Source organism: Anomalospiza imberbis, chromosome 13 (assembly GCF_031753505.1).
Source record: "Anomalospiza imberbis isolate Cuckoo-Finch-1a 21T00152 chromosome 13, ASM3175350v1, whole genome shotgun sequence".
In the NCBI taxonomy this organism is placed as follows: domain Eukaryota; kingdom Metazoa; phylum Chordata; class Aves; order Passeriformes; family Viduidae; genus Anomalospiza; species Anomalospiza imberbis.
This window is the reverse complement of record NC_089693.1, coordinates 10,400,429-10,423,013: the sequence shown is the minus strand read 5'-3', so window position 1 is coordinate 10,423,013 and position 22,585 is coordinate 10,400,429. Positions and strand designations below refer to the sequence as shown.

Here is a 22,585-nt window from a genome sequence, read left to right as displayed (position 1 = left end):
GGTAACTTCTTTTTCATAATATAACATCATACTATTCTAAACACACTGCAATGTGAGTACTACAGCTCTGATTTCTACTTTCAGGGTACAAGTAACTGTCACTGAAAAGTGAAGTCACTACTCCTATTTAATGCAAATAAAGCAAAGCACAAAAAGGCTGTGGATTCTAGAAAATAGAAAATGTTTACATTATTCTAGTTGAAATAGTTTTCTCACTGATTTCCTGATATTATGCACATGGACACACAAGTAAGAGTGTGCATGGATACTTTTATCACCAGATTCAAGATGGTTACTCTACATCCTGGCATTTGCAGTCAAAACTGCAAAGAAGTCCAGATTTTCCATCTGGTCAATTGAGCTGAATTTAAAAAGGCAGATTAAAACATCACATAAATAAATACAGAATAAAAGAGAAGTTTGGCTGCAGCTCCTACAGTATATTTGCTCTGGTAATAGCAACTGGTCCTGTAGCAGAGGAACAATTTTCTGTGCTGGTGCTGATGCTGCTGTTTCTCTCAGTTTTGGCATAGACTGTAAAGCTAGATAACAACTAAGGATAAAAAGTGGATAACAATTACACATTCACAAATATCTAGTCATGTAAACAGAGAGGTTTCAAAGTGCTGCCTGTGTATAATGGCAAATATTCTACTGATTTCCCTAAAGTCAGGCGTTCAGTCAGGTTTAAATTTTAGACTGGTAAAAACAGGGTGTAATTAGAAGGAAATTAATAACTGTAGGCAAAATTAAGACAAGGAATTACCTAAGCTATTTGAAAAAACAACAATGGTAGGATAATTGACACACATTTTGATCCATCTACTAAATAAGACAGGAGAAACATCTGCTACAAAATCCTTATTTATTTATCAGAATTGAATTAGATAATTAGATTTGTTTTGATTTTAAGGGGTTTTTAATTTTCCCCTTCTATTAGTTTATAATATAGTCTCTGGTCTTATACAGATTTTGAAAGTTCAACTAAATCTAAATTATTTGTCAGCAGCAAACCAGACCAACTTGAGCTGCCATACATACAAATATATGTCTAGTAGTGTTTTGAAGGCAGCAGTGAGCCAGCTGGTTTCTATCAATTCCCACTCTGAGAAGCAGCAAGGGTTAGTACAATTTTCTTAGCAGCTTCTTGCATTTTGTACCTTGGAAGGAATTACGTAGTGCCTGCTCGTGTTCTTCTAGACGCTGTAATTGATATATTTAGATATCCAACTTCAGCTGTTCCTGCACAAAATAGCAGATCTGATCTGGAAATGGAATTAAAATCTATGCAGTTGGGTAGTGCTTGCCCCACATTTTACACAACTACTGAGAGTGGGAAAAGATGTCTCTCTTCAATAGGAATTGCAGTGTTTATGACTGAAATGAGCTCTTAACGTGAAACAAAATTTAACAGTCTAAAATTTCAAACCATTTAAAACTCTTTCCTTCTATACCATAGGCCCCTCAGGATATCTTCAAGCTCTGGAATGCTGCAGCCACCTTCTTTATTCTGCAACCACATTCTGAATTTTACTTATTTTAAATAATTTTGGTTATTAGCTACTTCTGGGACCATTTTCACTGTTAAAAAGTGTTGTACTATATATTTTAACTGACAACACATTGCAGAATGTAATTATGATCAATCTACAGGAATTTAATATTTGCTTTTAGTGATTTGTCTCAAAGATGTATAATTTTAAGTTATCCTCAAAGAAGACAGGAAGGCAGTTCTTAGATTCAGTTTGTCCCCAGAATATGGCTCTGCTCTTCTTCTTGTCAAGCCTATTTCAGGAACCAAAAAAACTGCCACAGGAACAGCTGGAGACAATACACAGAACAAAACAGCAAGGCCTTGAGCTCAGGGAAAAGTTCATATAAAAAGAGCAGATTCTATGTTGGATTCATTTTTGCCCCGTTTCACTGAATAAATCCAGCACCCCTTGCCATGTTAGATTTAGGCTGTTTTTGCAACTGCCTGCAGCCAGTTCATACAGGTGATATACAGGAAATGCACCTGGATTTAATGTTCCTCAGAACATAATTCAGAGAAAAAAATACATGTACATGGAAAAGGCACGTTAACATGCACTCCTTTTTTTCTCAGAAAAACAGAAGAAAAAGTCTTCTATAGAAATGACATGAATAATTTTATGTTAACTATGATCACTAACTCAGGAAAGGAGCAAGCACAGCTCATTACCAGATGAAAATACAAAACAGCATAGTAACAAATTTTTTTTTTAAATACAAAGTTATCTATTTAAAGAATCTTGCATTATGGAAGAATTTGAAAAACAGGAGGCTGTGGTCTTTTGTGGAATTTTCCAAGTTCAGATAATCAAATGAGCTGTAGACGCTGAAACTGAATCTGGGAAGTTTTTCACCTCTAGTTGGATATATTTTATTTTGCTTTGAAAAGTTTAAGAAGCAACATTTTATATTTACTTTTGGTACATTCTGAAAGTCTGCAGAGCTTGAAAACGTCATTTATTCTAGTAAAATTGGCACAAAATATTTAAATACTAGAGATAGCCTTCATCTGAGCTGTAGAGAACGCATTTGTTGTACAAGTTCAACTCTAAAGTATTAAATCATTAATTTTATTACGGCTTGGAAACAATTACATTTTGTAAACAGTCATTCCACTCTTTTTTTCCACTTTTCCTATCAGTAAATTATTAATGCTGTAATAAGAAAGCACTTTTTCAGACCGAGGATTAAGACTTGAATTTTACATGACAGTATTAATTCTAAAAAATAATATTATTCTTCATTATAACCATATGTTTAGCTTCAGGGCAATTTTTATTGGAGGGAAATGTAGTTTCCTGCAAAAATGAGAAATGACTACATGCTGTCTAAGAGACTGATCATGAAAATATTTATTTAAAGCAGTGGAGATCAACGAAGTAAAGACTTTTAATAAGTTTAATGAGACATTCCAAAGAGAAGGACTGCCTGGGGCAGCATGTTATTCAGTTGTTACTACATACTGCCATTCACAAGTCACACCTCTAAATTGAAAAGCTCCATAACTTTGCAATCTACTTTAGTGAAAAATGTCACACCCTTTGGTTCTGAAGATCAAATCAATGGAAATATTGGAAATAGAGTGGTCTGAATAGCTAATGTTCAACAGAGACATGCACAGAAGGCATCAATTTAGAGTCAAAACTCTACACCAATTCTTACTATGCCACCACTTTCATTGAAGAATGAAGCATTTGATTTATAAAACTATCTCCTAACTCAGCAAGATTAACAGAGAGTTAATAAAAAACTGATGCAAAACAGGTTGTACAATAAGGAAAAATACTTGAAAATTATAAGGTATTTCTCTTTTCAATTATTAATTGCAATAGGGTCAATTAAATTCTCACTACAGTAATTAGGGGAGGTAGACTTTACAGATGAGCACTTTACTGGTGAGTACTGCATTACATTTATTCACTTTGAAAAATTAATAAAAATAGGTATTATGGCTTGTAATATTTCCCACTGCAGAACAAACATGTTAAGTTTGAAGTAAAAAGGAAGGTGCATTTCCAAACATAGCCCAAACCACACTCTTCACTTTACACTCTAGTATCAGCCATCCATGGTAGAAGGGCAGATTATACATTTGATGATGCATAAGAAACTGTGTAAATACTTTGAAAAATGCAGACTTAAGAGTGGAACTTGGCTTACCCCTTCCTTTTCTGCAGTTAAGGTAAACATCCACAAGTCCAAGTACACGTGCAAAGAACAGATCTTGTAAGTAAAATAACAGCATTTCTAAGCAATTATTTTAGTTCCCTGTTATATCTTCCCTCTTATGTTTGGTTCTTACCTTGCCTTTTTTGTACTGTTTTCAGAGTTATCAAGTTATCAGTTTCTTTCATAAACCTTGACATGGCTCATATTCCACAACTAACTTAGCTGTTGAGTATCACCAGGACAATGGTTTATCATAAATTTGTTGCATCTAGCAATGCATGTATCAATTAGTTTGTATGACTGGAAAACAGTAGGGACATTTATAGATAAGGTAATGTCAAATAAAGGAAATTTAAAATGAAAATCTAATGGAGTACAAAAAATACTTTAATGGATTTCTGTTTAGCATGTAGTTGATTTTAATATAGTATGCCTCCTGTATTTAATACAGTATGCCTCCTTTTTGTGCCAAATGAAAGCAAAAGAGTAATTAAACATCAGCTACTTATGCTTAATCAGACATTCTGTACACAAACTAAATCTTGTAAGCAAATTCTGCTGCTTGAGAATGCTGAACACTGAGCTGCAGCAAGTCCTCAGGGAATACCTCTCTATCGTTAATCATGTTTCCTTGGACAACTACAATTTTTCCTGCTTGGAAATTACACACAGGACAAACCCAGGAGTTTTGAGTGCTTTGAATATTTCGCCATGATATCCAGATGTCTGGCATTTCATTGAAGCAGTAGCTTCAACTGATTTCCTGAAAATCCTTGACAGATCCATTATTTCTGTTCATATCATTTTTACAGCCATATTCATATTTAAAGTGCTTCAGAGACTCTACACATGCATAGGAAATGCACACATGGATACAGCAAAAAACCCTTGAAGAACATTTTTAGCCTTCTATGCTGTAAATAACAACATATATGTGTTTATGACATAAATCAAAATTCTGAGTATCACAAGGAGAAGACAGAAGAAAGTGATAGTGAATGTATGTACTAACTTGTTTTCTGTTAATTAATTGTTTATTAAAATCACATCCACAGACAGGAAATTCCTGGTGTGGAGAAATCTCCTGCTTTGTAACATATTGTAACATATACCTGTACATTTATTTCTACTTAAAAAGCTTATTAACGGGAGTTCTGTGAGATACCATCTAGGAAACTCCTTCATTCTCTTCCTAAGAAAGTACTCAATATAAATGCAAATTCTACTTTCTATCAATTTTAATTTAATAATAGGGAAAGGTAAAAATTAAGTCATATTACAAAATACCTTAAATCAAGACCTTTATTTGCAGTATTTTTTTTACTGTTAGGTTTTATATTTGAGAAAGAGCACACAAATTGTTTTACCTAAAAATGAACTTCACAATGCATCCATTTAAAAATATTTAGACTCAAAATAACTTAAACTGCACAAGTACTTTATAATATAGGCACTATATTAAAAAAAAAAAGAAAATTATTTCCTGAAAAAAATTACTTTCAAAACTATCCAATAAAAGTATTAATTTCACTGATAAGATTCTTCTGGATAAACATGTAAGTGTAATACACCAGCTATTTACTGTGCTGGCTTACCACATGCACACATGTACCAATAACATCATGAAAGTTTTCCAAGACTGACCATCATGAACCATATTTTCTGCCTTTAAGAGGCAAAAACATTAACTTATTAAGTGCCAGAACAAAAGAACAAATTACATTACTTATCATTAAACAGTGTCTTCTAAGCAAAGACGAGATCATTTTCCTTGGCCTTGAATCATTTGGAAAGGTCATTTGAATTCATGAATATGTGCTCCAAATTCAATTAATGAGAAACACAAGTTAGTGAAATTTAGAAGTTACATTTTGCTTTGACTCAGTTTCCATCCAAGTCTTTTCTGCCCCTCTGTCCCTATTTCAGATTTCACATACTTTATTTTTAAAGACAATTCTGCTGAGGAAAGAGAGTTTCACAAACACATTCCTCACGAGTGCTGAACTGTCAGTGCCAGCCTCCCTACCCCTAAAAATCAGCAACAGACTGATCCTTTTCAACTTCACTGCACAGAGAGCCACAAGAAATAAAGTGCTGGATGTATCATATGTGCTCTCACAACACATGTACCTTGCAGAACAGAAAAGTACTGGGATAAAATTGCTGTCAGCTTTCTGAAAAATGTAATGGATGCTAAAATGTCTCTTTGAATGAATGTCTACAGACACTGTGACTCTGGCAAAGTGAGGAACAGTGACCTGAAACCTCATGTGATAGACATTAAGGGGATACCTGCAACATATGAAATGTCTGGAATCAGCCAGCTGACGAGGGACTGAACACGTGTGCTTCCCAGAATCTTCCTGAACAATCCTGGCATACTGGGAAAAGAGATCTCCCTCCGTGGTTCTGCTGCCCCTCCTCTGCCAAAAGGCCCTGAGAGGTTATAGCTGCCCGTGGGATCTTCAGGCATGAGCAGCACTTACTGGATTCCTTACAGCTCTCAGGAGCCAGAGCTGCAATTGCTCTTTCAGCCTCTTATCTGACAAATGAGCAAAGAGAAATGCCCTGATTTTGCTAAATCACAAGGCTCCTGCTACTTTGTTATAGATACGATACTTTTATCGAAGGATATTATGGGCAAACACAAATAAACTGCATATTCAACTATGCCTGCATACTGATGGAAATTACTTTAATATAGTCTGCAAACAGATTGTGTAGCAATAAAAAGCAAAGATTTGTTTTGTTTTGTAAAAGCAAAAAGGAGTCAAATAAAAGGAGATGAAAATGCTGATTTGAAAACATTTATTGAATCAGAAAAGACACTTAATATCAGGTGATAAAAACAAAATCATCTAATGCTACATGTCAGGAAAGAATCATCTCATGTGACAATGCTCACTTTTATAGCAATCATATAACTAAATGCCATTTTTCTGCATAAATTTCCAGCCTGAGGTACTGTTCTGTCGTTCAGGCTATGGTTATGGAATAAGTCTACACATAAAAGTGTCTGCTTCTAAGTCCTGGGAACTGTCATTCTAGACCAGAATGCTATGAAACTCACCTCATTTATGACATAAATTTTCTCCAAAACCTGATACATATTTCACCCACTGAAACACTTGTGTCGGCCTAAAGGCTTGTTTTGTTTATTTTCTTTTTTTTTTTTTCCTGCTGGATATCAATTGTGTGCTATTTAATTTGCACCAAGTGATTCCAAAGACTGCTGCCACGATCCATAGGCATCTTTTCTGAAGACAAACTATAGCCCAACTCTGCTGAGTGTCTTTTACATACACCAGAGGAATTTCAGCTCTGTAGGAAACTTCATTCACTACAGGAATTTTAAGCTACATTTGATACACTGACCATACAACCATATAAAATTGTTTGGAATTTCATGCTGATTTTATAGGAAGTACAGTTGTTTTCAATTTTGGATGCCCATCTCTAGGTTGTTTTTGTTTTTCTTTTCCTGGCTTTAATCTGATTTCTTTCCCAGTTACTTTGTGGTATATTAAGTCTTCTCTTAAACCTCTTCCAAACTTCTCTGGGGATGCTTTAGATAAAGCAACCGAAGAACAGAGTTTACATTTTAATTTTGAAATCAAGGACATTTGAGACCTTGTTGAAACCTGGCCTTCTGAAGTTCTCCTCATCCACATCTTATTAATTTAAGCATGCCTTTAAAGTAATTTTGATTACTAGAGTATGAAAAGAGTCAATGAAAGTATGTCAATGAAACAATCTATGTAAAGGAATTTTCTCTTTCCCATCCTAGCTTGGTAACTTTTTTCTTTTCACGAATAGATATTGAAAGGGTTAAACACCTTTACTTCAAAAGGAAGCATGTAAGAAAAGACCTTCTCATTTAACACAAGGAAAGACATTGATGTCTCAACTGTGAATAAAGAAGAAAAACAAGTACCCCAAAACAAAATAAAGTAACTCAAACAAGTTAGTCACAATCTACTTCAGGCAAAAAGAAAAAACTAAAAAAATAATGTAAAAATTGTAACAATAATAATATTGCTTTGGACAAAACCTTTTGGCATTTCCTTTTTTAAAGTAGTAAGATATCTACTACTGCAACTTCAGTCAACATCAGCTTACTCATGGAAATCTCAATTCCTATTAGCATGATTTTTTTTAAAAGTAATTTTAAATCTTTCATTTTTTAAAATTCTGTATAAATAAAAAACTCAAACATAGACCTTTTTTAAAAACTCTCCTTAAGTTAATGGCCAACAGAGGCAAAAGAACAAATGCATATAAGCTGTCACTGAAGAAATGCAGATTGCAAATTACTACGAAGTCTCTAGCCATTAAAATAAATCAAACTCTGGAACAGCCTTCGGCAGAAACACTGGGGGCAAAGAAATAACAACTCCAATTTAGTATTGGCAAAGTTTATGAAAAGAATTATCTGATGCAATTCCCAGGCTAGCAGAGCACTGGACTTGATGACCCAGAGATCCCTTCAACTGTTATGTTCTTTGTTAGGCTAAATGCAGATGTTCATCTGTTTTTTAGCCTCGCTGTGGTTTTTCTAAAGTGAAATTTAAATGATAGTTAATATAATTTTTGTAAGTTTCAGTTACAAATTACCCTTTGTTAGAACTATTGCTAGGCCTGCAGTAGAGTGGAACTTGTCAAAGAATTCTAAAAGCTTTACTTAAAGAAAGATGGCTTAGCATTGTAGGGGGAGTAGAGAACTATAAACACTTTGAGCTGAATGCCCATCAGTGCACACACCATGAGAAGGGGGAACTGATCTGCTAAAGAAAAAAGGACAAAAAATACACCCATATGTTCTATCACTGATACATCAGTAATACCAAGGAGAAAAGCAAAACAGAACACGAAGGAAAGCAAAGGACAAGAGGAGACAAAAATGTATAGGAAAGGAGAAATATCATAGATATTTAATGCCTGTCTTAAAAACCTAACTAATGAAAAACTATTACTGTGTGGCTGTGAAAAGTCAATGCCGACTTGAAAGGGCAAAAAAGGAAATGTTTTGTTAAAGAAGAAATTCAGGTGATAATTTAACACATGCCTCTCTCCCACCTCCCTCACTTGTCTCCCACATGCTTAGCTCTTGCAATTTGCCTCAAGTTGGCTGCCTTTGAAAGAGCCCATTTTGGAGAAGGAGTTACAGTGCAGTTGCTATGGCAGAATTCTGTCAGCGATTCAATAATCAAAGAAACAGCTCAAACTCAGATATATAACTCTAAATTACTGCTTAAGAAAACATTAATAATATTTATGCTTGAAAACAACTTGGTGTTCCTTAATAACTTGCATAATCCCCTGCCTTTGCTTTTTTTAATATTAACAAAAAAATATTTTTTATGTTGCAGGTAACATAAATGTATCATAGTGACTACAGAAAGTATTGCTGATATGTATCAGCATGAGATGAAAATAAATCAGGTTATAGAAAACAGCACTAAATGTTTTCTGGTTTTGAATAAATAAGCTCTCAGGGCAGCCTTTAATGATTTTCAAATACACGTATCTTTACAGCTCCAATCAGTCATAAAAGCACACAAAGGTCAAGCAAATACTTTATCTTATTTAAGACACTGTGGTCTGTTTTCTGTCACTCGCAAGTTCTAAGGTTTACACTATTTCAAGGGGATGATATTGCTACACAAGACTTCAAAATAAAGGCTTTACACAAATTCTGTGAACCTTGATGGCTTACTAAATATTCCAAATGAAACCCTGATCCTGATAAATTCTAAGTTACACTGATTCTCTGAAAATAGAGGAATTACTTATGCTGACATCACAACTTCAGTATATACTTAAAAATTACCACTATACAATTTTGAAGTGGCTTTACGCAGATGTGATCACAAAGGGAATTTTTAAAGTCTAGCCCTTTCTTCACATGAATACACATAATTATTCTGTTTTCCAAGAATAAATTCAATAAACATGGAAATACTACAGAATATTAGTTCAAGGAAACATTCTGAGTTAACTGGAGAACAACCAACCATTTTACAGCCCTTGCTGTGTACCTTTGCAGGTATTCTAGAAATCCGAACGGTGGCAGTTGGAATAGTGGCAATCAAAGGAGTGGAAAGTGAATACTTTCTGGCAATGAACAAGTCAGGGCGACTCTATGGAAAGGTATGGATGCAAACTTCTCTTATGTGTACATCCCTACAATCTTAGAGGTATTTTGAGATGCAGCATTTGAACGGTTTTCTGTAAAACAGATTTCTAACTAAGTAAAATATATTCTGGACTTATCCCATGCATCCCATATTAGACTTTAATGTCCATTTAATAAATTCAATGATTAGGCCTTATATAATTCTTCAAAATGTGGAATACTAAGGGGGAATATACAAAGCTAGAATATTCAATACTCAGATTTCAGAGGCCAAATGTATTTATTAAAATATTATTAACATGCAGGCTCTGTAATGCTTATTCTTCTCCCATCTTCCCTAATCTAAGTATTTAAAAGACACTTGTACTTGCCTTACCATATTTTATTATTTACTCTCAACAGAAAGTCTGCAATGAGGACTGCAACTTCATTGAACTGATTGAAGAAAACCATTATAACACATATGCTTCTGCAAAATGGACACACAAAGGAAAAGAGATGTTTGTTACACTAAACCACAAAGGGGTTCCAATGAAAGGTAAAAAAACAAAGAAAGAACACAGAGCATCCCACTTTCTTCCTCTGGCAATATCCTAATCACAAATGATCTATAAAGAACTAGTTCCAGCAGGAAGATTAATTTTAAGAAGACTGTTTGACAAGATACCAAGAGAGGCTGGAATACTACTGAGAAACTGAACAAGCTGGACTTGCGCATTTATGTTTATTTTTAAGAGACTACATGAAAAAGATTTGAAAATATACACAAAACCAGATTTACTAACTAAAAGTTGTAAAAAATTCTAAAGAGTTGTACAATCATTATCTTAGTCATTGTAACTGGGTAGTTTCTTAAATTAATTTACCCTGAAGAATAAGTCATTACTTGATTATCTGATAATATTTTATTTAAAAAACTATCTGCTTCTTAAATATGGCTGCTATAATAATAATAAGCAGATGATAATGTTGTGTAAAATATGTCAGACTTTAAGGCTGCTGGTATGAGTTGTCAGATTATCAAGTCAATAGAAAATGTGGAGGCTGAGCAGTATTTTAAATACTTCCCCCAAGAAACTCATATCCTATACATAAACTATATGATCAAAAAAATATAATCTTGTAAATGTTTATTGTTGTATTCAGATAAGAGAGTTAGTTTGGACAAATTAAGTTTACTCTAACACAAAATGTTCCTATCTATTAATGAAACAAATACCTAATGCTGCTCTAAAAGATGTTTCAAATAGTGTATGTAAAATAAAAATAGGAATAAATAATGTACTTCATCTCACTTTTCACAAATTAACAATTTATATAGCAATGAAGCAAAAATTCAGACATATTAAGGTTTTTTATGTAACATATCCTATCTTTTGTATAATTCCTGTTAGGGCATACAGCTTTCAATATTGTTTTTCCATTCTTATACATGCTTTCTCTGTTGTTACAGCATTAAACTTTATTTTAAGTTGTATTTGAACTTTATTGTTTTAAGTTATTTAAATGTTATTTATAAAAAAAGATACTTATTAAGCTGCATCTGTTTCATATGCTTTTAATTCTGAAGGAATAACAAAATGGTCTGGCTGAGATGCATGAATTTTTTTCTGTGACCAGACACAAAGCCTAGTACACAACCTTCCTGCCAACATACATTGGATGGCAGACAAAAATGACAGCCTGCAGCAAATCACACAATGGACATCTCAAAAGAAACAACGCAAAAATTTTAAAAATCTATGCCACATACTCTTGATAATTGAATTACTGGCATGCTCAGAGTTACCCAGGTAAAAGAAGGTTACAGTTCCAGCAGGCACTGGAAATAATCCTAAAATGGTAGAACCTCCACTCACAGATACAGAAATATGTGCAAGTCTGCGTGACTCGTTAAACTACAGCTAAAACCACTGTGACCTGATGAAGAAAACACATTTTAATTTTCTAGCTACGAAAGCTCTCAACTAAGCCCTACTTGACTTATGCCTTATATCATTTAATTCTGTTTCCCTACACTTTTTCTTGGGTTTGTGATAATTGCACTTAGATAAAGATCACCAAAATCTAGGTAAAGCAGCTGATGTGACTGTGTTAGAGTCAAGTTAATTAAATATGGTCTTAAATGCTTCAATGTTATGCATTGAATAACAAGTGTCTAGAGTCAACCATTTCTTCCAACATGAAACACTTTCATTTTAAGAGCATTCACAGAAAATGGCAACAATTTCCTTTGACAAACATTTCTTTAAAAAAAAAAAAACTTGTTTAACAAATAGTGCCATTTGAAAAATCAATTATTATATTAGCAAGTCAAAACTCAAAGAAGATATAAACAGATCCATGCAAAAAAATGTATCCGTACAGCTCTATCAGTAAACTTTCACTGTGCTTTTGCTAGTTTATTTATTACTTGTTCACTGAACACAACAGACTGTACTATAAAGGAAGCTTTTTTGCTGGTACCTCCCTGCACTACTTTCTGCGAATATGTAACAGTGAAACAAAGTTCACACTTATGATCAACATTAACATAATAGCAGAAGTTTCTATATCTAAACTAGGTTAGCAGCTTTGAAATAAAAATGAAAATAACAAAACCCCATTAGGATTTTTTGTGCTTAAAAGCTTTACTGAAATTTTAAATAAAATTTATGTATGCACGTTAATATATAAATATATACATAAAAAAATCTTAAAACCAGATGCAGACAGGCTCTTTTAAACAATCTTTTGATTACGTAATTCAAGAACATAGAAATACAGTCAAACAAATCCTGAATCCAAATTGTAATTAGCCCTTACTGCTAAATGCTTTATAAAATGAATCACAATCTTACCACCATTTTCAGGTAAGCCAAGGCTGCTTTATGTTTTACAGCTGTCACAACTGAAATGTGTTCTGTGAGGGAATTGTTCCCAGAAAGACACCTGACTGCAGATGCTGCAATTCATCAGTACCACACTCATATGTCTTTACAACTGAGCAATTGTCAATGTATCTTTATCTTAGAAAATCTATTCTCAAACACTGACTCAAAAAATATCAGTTTAGTGCTAAAACCACAGAATAATAATCAGAAAATTTACAGTGATGATCTCCAGTAGCAAACTATTACAAGACAAGGGTAATAAGAATCTATTCAATTTTAACAGCAATTCAGAAAGATATCAGAAATCTTCACAAAAGTCTCTTACATCAATTACAACACAATCCAATGCAATCTTAACACCAGCATACAACATACCATGTCAGAGGGAAATGTGTTTATACATAAAGAAACTGACACACAAGTCTGGAAATGGCTCATTTCTAACCTGTGTAATATTAAAAGCTCAAGAAAATCCAAGCAAAAAGGGTAATAAAAGCCAACCTCAAGTGTAATTTCTTTGCCTTCCCTTCAGAGGCATTGGCTTTGCTGGAGCTTTTTTCTTTGCTCCCCACTGACACTACACAGTGTGTCCAGACTGGGGCTCAGAAGGGAAACACAACTCCTGTGGTCACAGCAGCACCTACAGCAGCCACCCACATCTCACAAAAACTGTTCCACTGCACAGCAGCTGTAATTACAAAGGTTTTACTTATTTACTTTGGTATTAATGCTGATAAACACTCTGGGACACAAATGAGCAAATCTCAACTGAGCAATTTCAGAGACGACTGCAGAATCTCCATTCTCGGAGGGTTTTAAAATACAAAGCCCAGTACAAGCAGTGTCGGCCCTAATTTGAGCAGGAGATTGGACAAGAGACCTGCAGTACTACTCTTCCTGTTTTAATGAGTCTAGGATTCCATAACAAAGCTATTTTTCTTGAAACAATCCCTTCAAACAACTACACAAAACACATTTCCTTGTTAGGGAGATACTTACACATTTGTCTCCTAACTTGTGAGTCTTTAAAGGTATAAAAAATGGTGTAAATACATTTCATACACAATAAAAATGACAACTGGACAATATCCATGACCTTTAAAATATATTATATGGTACAATACAGTCTCACTTTTAGTTCTGTTGCAGGTACCTTAAAACATGGCTCTGCATAGCATCTGTAATAATCACGTTACTAAATGGTTGATCAATTGACTATTAAAATACACTTGTCTGTGTTTTAAATTACTTTTTGAAGAAAATATGTATATTATCTTTAATAAGCTGAAGCAAGATGTAAGTTGATGTTAAATCAATAAAGTAATAAAAACATCAGTATTTCATTGCACTCAGTGACCAGCATCTGAGTAGTCTAAATATTCCATAAAGCTATGAAATCTATCTCCTCACTACTAATTTTTCAAATACCACAATGATTTAGTAACATTTAACATGTAGAAAAAGGAAGTGACAGGTTAGATGATTTTCCACAAATTAGGAAAAGTCATCATCAGAGGTGAGATCCACACTTAGAAATAATTTTTTTAACTAACATTTAATAAGGAAAAAAAAGGAAGTACAATTGTTTACAACACTGGATGAGTTTTAAATGGTAACAGTTATTTAAATCACACATTTACCGAATACAACAGAGAAGGGGAATTTATTAGCAGGAAAAGATGCTAAATTCTCTATGCGGATAATTTTGAAGATTAGGACTGTACTCTAAGCAGAAACTAGATGGGGAAAAATATTCAGAAAGTTGCACAAGGTTTTTTACTTGACATTTATACTGACTTTATAAATATTGCCCCAGCAAAATTTCTAAAAAAGCTTTTTAACACCATGGACTGAAATTCATAAACCAGCAAAATTTAATTTTCAATATTTGGGGGTTGGGGGCTTAATATAGTATTAAAACTAAAAATTCACATTTAATTTTGAAGTCTTGAGCTCTGTAAATAACTTCCCAATACCTGTCTAAGGAAAGCTAGCTTATAAATCTTAAGCATTCCAGACACTGAAATTCTATAACTGCTTACATTCCAGGCCTAAAAAGGGAGATTTTCTTCCATTCTGCCTGGAAGGACAATCCTAGCTCACCAAGATTGGTTGTTTCATTAGGGAAACTCTTTTATTTAGAGGCCTGGCACTTGAAAAGATTGACCCAATACAAAAGGAAAAACAAAATTACTCACTGCAGATGAAATTACTTTCTCATGAAAATAATTCTTTTACTTCAGTGCTAACCAGAAAAGGAGAGGAATTAGAATGAAGATGCATAAATTTGTCACATAAGGGTTAGTGCCACAGAAGTTAGCCTGGCTCAGGTCTCTTTGCACCCCTCCTTCAGGAATTTATATACATATGTAAGTTTCCCCCTAAGCCTTCCATCCCCAGGCTAAACAGTCCCAGCTCCCCACCCCTCCTCATGGGAGACATGCACCAGCCCCCAGTCACCTCCCTGCCACTTCCCTGGGCTCTCTTCTCTCCATGTCTCTCCTGTACTGAGAGCCCAGAACTGAACACAGTACTCCAGGTGTGGTGTCACCAGCACTGAGTAGAACAGAAGATTCACCTCATTTTCTTCTAGCTAATCTAGTAATTTCTTTACTACCCCTAGAAATGTTCTTTATAATGTTATATCATATAATTTTAATCAGAATTCAGGACAAATTCCCTTTACAATTACAACTGGCTGGCCAAACATAAACACAGTTCACTATTACCTTGGACAGCACCAGTTTTGATGGACAAGAATTCAGTCCTCAGTTAGTGACTGCTGAGTTTTCAGGGTTCATCTACTGGCCTTTGAAACTTTGCTCTGCTGCAGATTTCTTATATAACTTTCAGCAAGCCACTTTCAATGTCCTATTTGATAAGAAAGACAAACAAGTTTGAGTCTGGTATGCACTCCTAAAACATCAAACATACACAAAATACCTGGCTTAGGAAATTACCTGACTAATCACAGCAGGGCAGCAGAGGAGCTGCAGCTGGCTGCACCCACATTCACAGTGGCTTCTGCTGCTTCCAGAACACCCCTGTGCCAGAGGCAGATCAGTGTCTCTGCTCACCCCAGCAAACAGGGTGAGCCTGTTTATATCTTCTTGAGTTACTCTGATGTTACTGCACGGTACTGAAAAATGGGATGAGACTGGAGTGGAAAGGGAACATTTAAAAGCCATGGACACTCAATTGCTGTGTAAGATACATTAATAGTCCAGCTAACTTGCCTATGCACCTCATTCCTATTGATTTCACCAAAACCCAGGCACAAAAGTGGGTCTGAACAAGTAACTAACTTCTCACTGGCCATGAAAGAGAATAAGTGATTATTAAACAAAACTGTGGGCACTTTGAAAGCCTAACGTAGATCACTACTGGAAGAGCTAAAATAGTAAGGCTTCTCCCATCTTTTTATTGTCATAGGAAAAAAAATTCGTATCTTGGCAAAAAAAAAACCAAAAAATCAAGGTAACAGCTGCAGTGACTTCAAAATTATTGTCATTAAAACAGGCTCCCTGAGGTCAGAAGTGTTAATCAACAGCTGAGGTGATTTATTGACCCTGCTTCACAAATAATCACTTTCTACTTGTTTTCATATTCTTGTTTCTATATACTAGTAAAGTACCAAGCTCTAAAAGGAAATATGATTATACTGGAATGGAACCACTAGATTTTATAAAAATCAGGCAAATGTTTCCACTGGGTTTAGATTTTTGGGTTTAAAAAAATACCCAAACATTCCTGTGTTCAAAAACACAGATACATTTCTATTTCTAAACACTGTACTTCAAACTGAGCAACACATAAAAAATGGATTCTGTAAACAAGAATCTACTTTCAAGACTGTAACTTGATGAGAGTAACACAGACTTTCAATTTTAAAGAAACCACATTAATTGTACTTATAAAGAAACACTAAAGTAAAAAAGGAAAATTACTCAGGAAAGCTAACAGGCAACACACACTGACAGTAAGATAGTTCACTTTATTACATGAACTGTGCATAGGACATCTATACAGATTCTATAAAGCCATATCCATTTGTAGACACTAAATCCCTCAGCTAGGTCTCAAGAGGAACTCTCCTCTTTGCTTAGACAGTCTCACACAGCTCTTTCACATCCACATTACAAGAGAAAGCTTTGTGGAAATCATGGCACATGACAGAACTCTTCCCATCCTCTGATGTGTCTGCAGTACTTCATTAATTCAGGATTTCTGAGTACAGCATGTTCCAAACCTCTCCCTAAAGTTAACAGACACAAGAGACAGCCCACCATCTTTTCCTAAGCATTTAACCTAATTGCAGAGAAAATATATCAGAGTGGTGTCACTGAAAACTGGGAATGCAAACTTTCAAGTTTTTGCTCAGTTATTTTCCTCTGAATTATTTTACAACAAAAATAAGGATTTCCTACCTTGATGAATGGGGAATGACCTAAATTTAGAAAAAGCACATGAGCCCATGAAAACAAAACAAATGAAGAGGGAAAAAAGGCAAGGATAGGAAAAGTTATGGTTATGGTTGGTGCAGACTGACAAAAAGGATTAAGAGAATACTGGTTGCATAAAATTATGGCTGTAGATGCTTGAAGGAAATCAGTAATTTCAGGAAGGGAGAAGAGAGAAGAAACTGGCTGTCCTGAAGGAAAAAAATGCTGGATAACATTCAGAAAGGGAGCAAGTTAGAATCAACATCAACACAAGAAGGTTGAAAAAAAAGTTAAAATGCTGGCCACGAGAAAGAAGAAAAGGCTAGACTGAAAGAATAAAATTCAAGGTCTGATCCATTGGGACAGCGAAAACAAGGGGGTAAAAGAGGCTACAATGCAAGACATACTTAAAATGGGATCCAGATACCAGAGAAAGGAGTAGAAAAAGTGTGGCTGTCATTAGTATAAGAAAACTGACAAATCAAACCAAGATGGATTATCAGCATCTCCTTTAAATGCTTTGTAATACTGCTCACAGGTTAATCAAATTGACTTATCAATATATTAGCAGGATATATGTTTAGGGTTGATCAAAATTCACATTTAATTTTTAACTGCTTTAACATTTTGGGTTTGTGCAAAATAAACTGAAAGTATTAGTAACAATTTATATTGACAATTAAGATTTTGCAGTGCACCATAAGCTTCATTACAAAGTCTATGGTCACATGGATTATGTGTTTAAAATATCTACAAGACTGGCTGCTGCAGAACTGGCAGATGCACCAGCTTGTATTTTAGCAGTAGCATCTTTACTAGTAAGAATTACAGTGGCAGCCCTAAGGCTTTTGAGATTCCATTTATTCCACACACATTTCCTTGGTTTTAGACCTAAAATCTTCAAAAAAATTAATTTAGAAAAATGTTTATGTGAATTTTGAAAACCACCTTATGAATATCCCCAAATGAAATTAAAATTGCTTTATTTCCCGTCTCAAATGTGCAAGTTTTTATGCCACTGTCAACTTTAGGCATGAGATCCAAGTCTGTTAACTGAAATAATTACATTCATATACTTAAAGTCAACCAGAACAGTTTTTGCTATCTCCCTTCTGCTTCTGCTTGGGTTTGCACATGGGTGAATATCCTTACTTTGTGGTTGTTCCAGTTCTGGTAATTTAATACATTTGCATATGTTTTGTTGAGGTTGGGAATTATTCTCGCAGCAATACTTAATTTACTTTATTCTGTGGTTTTCAGTCTTCATTCCACTCGAATTTTACACAGCTCCCACACCGTAAGTTTCATGCAGACACAGACTCTGTGCCACAGCAGTGGTCTCCTAGAGTTCTGGGATTTTTTCTGGTCTGACTAAATTTCACTTAAATCCATCCATTATCTGTTTATAGTGGTTACACATTACAGAGAATGCTGTGGGCTTATCCAGCTCTTCCAAGTTAAAGGCCCTTTAGGAGTTTGGAGCATGTATAACTTTGATGTATATAAACCTTCTCTAAATTAAATTTTTCAGGGTGATCTTTTTCTACATACAATTTTCTCTGTCTGTAACTAAAAAGAAAATTCTGCCCAACACACAGTGACTGACACAGAGAAAGGTTTTGAGAAAATATTTCTGTATTTTACATTTACTTCAAAAACATATTTCTTTTGCATTTGTCAATCAGTTTCAACATATAAGATAATGAAATCCACATTGTCATGAAATCTAAATAAATGAGCACTAAAGATAGAAATCTGCTCTAAATCTAAGTTTTGGAATGGATATCAAATGACATCTGCAATCTAAAAATCATAAACTTTTACTGTCAAAACATGCAGGTATTTAAAGGTAATATAATACTACTTCTTTTAATGGTAATATAATACTACGTCCCATAGAAATTTCTAGGACAGGTATAGTCTGAATTCTGTAAGAATATTTGTAAAAGGTTGCTCTTTTTATAGAGAGATACCTTCAAGACCACCTACAAACAGTTGCTTTTGCAAAAAATTTTGACATGTTTGAATCCGTTTTGTTTTTCTTAGGGAGAAATAATGCCATGGATAGTTAGTTCAGATTCTTTTCCAGGGTACTGTTTTAAAATATTTGTTCATATTTATATACCTACAATCAGTATTAAGAAATCATCATAATTATTATTAATGAGCAGAAAAAGCTAGCTTTGACATCAGTATTTCTAGTTCTGCATTTTCTATGTATGTATACATGTATGGCATTACACACATAAGGCAACAGATTCTCACTGAAATGCACAGCTGGTACTCTGGACAAAATATGCCTCAGGGAAAGGAAAAAATTACCAGCCTGATACCCACTGAAAAACTAAGTCTCCCAATCCCTCCTTAAAGTCATCATCAAAATATTTAATAGATTCAGGAAATACTGCCCAAAAAGCAACATAATGACTTGTGACAACCAATCATTATACACCTGACAAATTAACACCATATCTAAAAAGTCTATGAAAAAGATTTCATATTGCAATTTTTTTAATTAATGTAAAAATATTGAAGTGAACTGTCACAATTGCAACGAACTTCAGTTAGAGGAAAAAAAGTTTTTAAAAATCACATCATTTAATAATTTCATTTTGCTATTCACAAATTATATGAGCCAAAAAAAAAATCCCTTTAATGACCACCCATGATAATTTCCAGCTTTTCATCACCAGTTCTGGTTGTTCTCTCAGGTACTTAGATGCTATTTTCTGGAGCCAAAAGCTGCCAATATGGATGCAGGTAATTGGCTTACGTGTCACATTAATACTTTTATGTGCCAAAATGCAGCAGCTACCATGTATCAATGAAAATGCTACTGGTACTCTTACCTGATAAAAAGCATCTTTAGCATGTCTGGGAACAAGAGGAAAATGTACCACAAAATCTGTCATTCTGTCAAATGAGTGCTCTTGGTTAGGCTTCAAAGGGGGAAAAATCAGGGCAAAGATACCTACATAAATTCAGACATGGCTGTGAGCAAAATAGTGATGCACAACATTGTCAAACTCACAGTTAGCTGAGGTGAGGCACTGCCAACACAAAGGAGCAGCACCAAAACACATATTCCTCAATTAGTGTCCTCTTTCACTCCAACACATCCTTCTTCTAAACATTTTAACAACTTCTAAGTGTTTAATCACTTTTGAGTATATTGAAGTAGCTCCTGATTCAGAACAGCACTGAAAAACATGCATTATCTGAAGCATTTGTTAAGTTTATCAGCCAACAATTAAGACAGAATCTAAGTGATGTACTGAACCAAAGCCAGTGTACATAATCACAGCCTCTTGCCACAGGAATATTTTCCTCCTCTTCTTAATAAAGAACACAGTGATCATCTGAGGCAACAGAACCCACACTTTTGATTTACGCTCTTAACCTACATATTCCAAACTCATACCTTTTATAAATTTTAGCACCATTACACAAAGTAAGCAAAGTAAAATGAACAGTCAATTTCATCTAAAAGTTTATTTTCGGCTTCATGATATAAACCTGCTAACTAAACTAATTCTTCATATGCTCAACTACAGCTCCTTAAAGTTACGTGAATAGGTAATCTTGGACCTACAGCTGATGCACTTGAGCTGCGTGAGTAAAACACTTGCATTTTTGTACTTGTGGCACATGCAGATTTTTGTTTGATAATAACAGCTATAAGAACATTTGTAATTAATTTATATGTTAAACTTCTGGAGAAACCATGACCACAAAGAATCCTGAAGCACTGCAATAGATTATTTTGGGAGAAACAGACTTCTCCAGACTTTGAGAACAATTTTCTACCAAAACAACAAAAAAATATTCAGCAAAATGAATGCAGGGATTTAAAACTCCTAAAACCACAAAGCAAATCACAACTAGACAAAGGTAAAACATACAAGGATTTTAATTTGAAACATGATCCACAAGCATATAGGAACTTCTTTCAGCTTGCAGAAGTACTGAAGGGAAAAACTTGCAGGGGGAATGTTTAGCTTTTACTGAGAGAAACAAAAGCAGCTTCCTTGGGTATCTCAACATTAGGCTGTCAAAATACAGGACTGATTTGCATTTGCCAGATACCTGCAAGTCTCTCAGCCTGTTACTGATTTTTCTTTTCAATTTTCAGTAAACCTAGGACTAAAAGTCTAAACATCTAAAGTTTAAACTACAAAAAAATGTTTTTGTTTGATACAAAATTAGTAAGGCATCCAGTCACACCTGTTGTATTAAATCTATAACATAATAAAAAATATGTAAGAACAGAAATATTGTAAATAACCACTATTAAAATGTAGATGAAGACATTGGACTAACATGATCTAGGAGGCAAGCACTGATCCTAAGCTGTGCCAAAACTGTGTGAAGAAGTGCTAATAGGATTTCCATATTCCTTGCACCTTGCTTGTCTGGGTATATTTGCACATCTTTAAGCACAAATAAACAAAAAATGTTTTCAGTCCACCAAAGGAGGCATTTCAGAAAGCATCATCAGCTTTTGTCAGTGTATTACAAATGTCTCTAAGAGGAATAGCTGTAGAATATAAACTCATATAAACCCAGCGCAAGCAGTAAGCTCTACAGCCATTCTTGAGGTGCCAAGACATTGGGTTTTATGGAAAAAAAAAAAAGAAAATACATTTAATATTTTGTAGGACTAATGATTACTTCTGTACATTGTCAACTTCAACCAGCATGCTTCTGGATGTGCTTTTAACACTTTTCCTCAAAAATGCTGCATTTACCCACACATGTTTTGTGGCAAGTGCTATCGACAGTTCAGTGTTCAGACACAGAGTTTATTAAGGCAGCTCAACCACCTGAATTTTATACCTATCCTTCACTCTGCACAACTTGTTTTTATCAGCTTGACAGTATCTAGACTTGTACAAATGACAGAAATTGTTTCTTTCATTTATAAATGTGAAGCAGTCAAAATTCACTCAGAATATTTACAATATTCTTAAGTCTTATCAGCTAGTACCTATTTCAACACATACTGTGAAATTCAATCGGTGTAATAGTATTTGATGATAGGTTAAATTGCAAAAAATAATAAAATAATTTTTATTAATAATAGCAACTTAATGTGCAAAGAAAAGGTGAAAAGTCAAAATTTCACAGAGGTTGTTTTATGTTGGTGATAACAATGATCTGGTGAATGTTGGGAATCTGTTCCTCTTTACAGATATTTCTGTACCAATATCATGCTACTGATCATACAGCGTAAAGGAAGTATTTATTGATAGCTAACTACAAAATTAAAAAATATTTTTATATTGAGAATTCAAATTTTTCTGTAAAATAAATTACTCATGGTTTCATTTCTAGTCTGTATTTTATTACATCAAGCATTTACATGCTAAAGATGTAAATTTAATGAAATTGAAAAGATGTTTACATCTTAATGAAAGATGTAAATTTTAATG

At 34.2% G+C, this 22,585-nt stretch overlaps 1 protein-coding gene and 1 long non-coding RNA gene across 6 annotated transcripts in view; one reads left to right on the top strand and one right to left on the bottom strand.

Moving 5' to 3' along the window:
- FGF7 (fibroblast growth factor 7) overlaps window positions 1-14,059 on the top strand; it is a 29,320-nt gene extending 15,261 nt beyond the window's left edge. For all 4 annotated transcript variants that reach the window (XM_068203890.1, XM_068203892.1, XM_068203889.1 and 1 more), the window contains exons 3-4: window positions 9,749-9,852; window positions 10,241-14,059. In XM_068203890.1, coding sequence (XP_068059991.1) covers window positions 9,749-9,852; window positions 10,241-10,435 — 299 coding nt within the window. In that variant the 3' untranslated portion in view covers window positions 10,436-14,059. The remainder of the gene's footprint in view (window positions 1-9,748; window positions 9,853-10,240) is intronic.
- Window positions 1-22,585, bottom strand: part of LOC137481914 (uncharacterized) — a 92,334-nt gene that overhangs the window by 65,776 nt on the left and 3,973 nt on the right. Inside the window, exon 3 of one of the 2 annotated variants that reach the window (XR_011003756.1) lies at window positions 10,215-10,307. The exons of the other annotated variant lie outside the window; for it this stretch is intronic. This is a non-coding gene — a long non-coding RNA (uncharacterized lncRNA). The remainder of the gene's footprint in view (window positions 1-10,214; window positions 10,308-22,585) is intronic. 2 annotated transcript variants of the gene reach the window in all.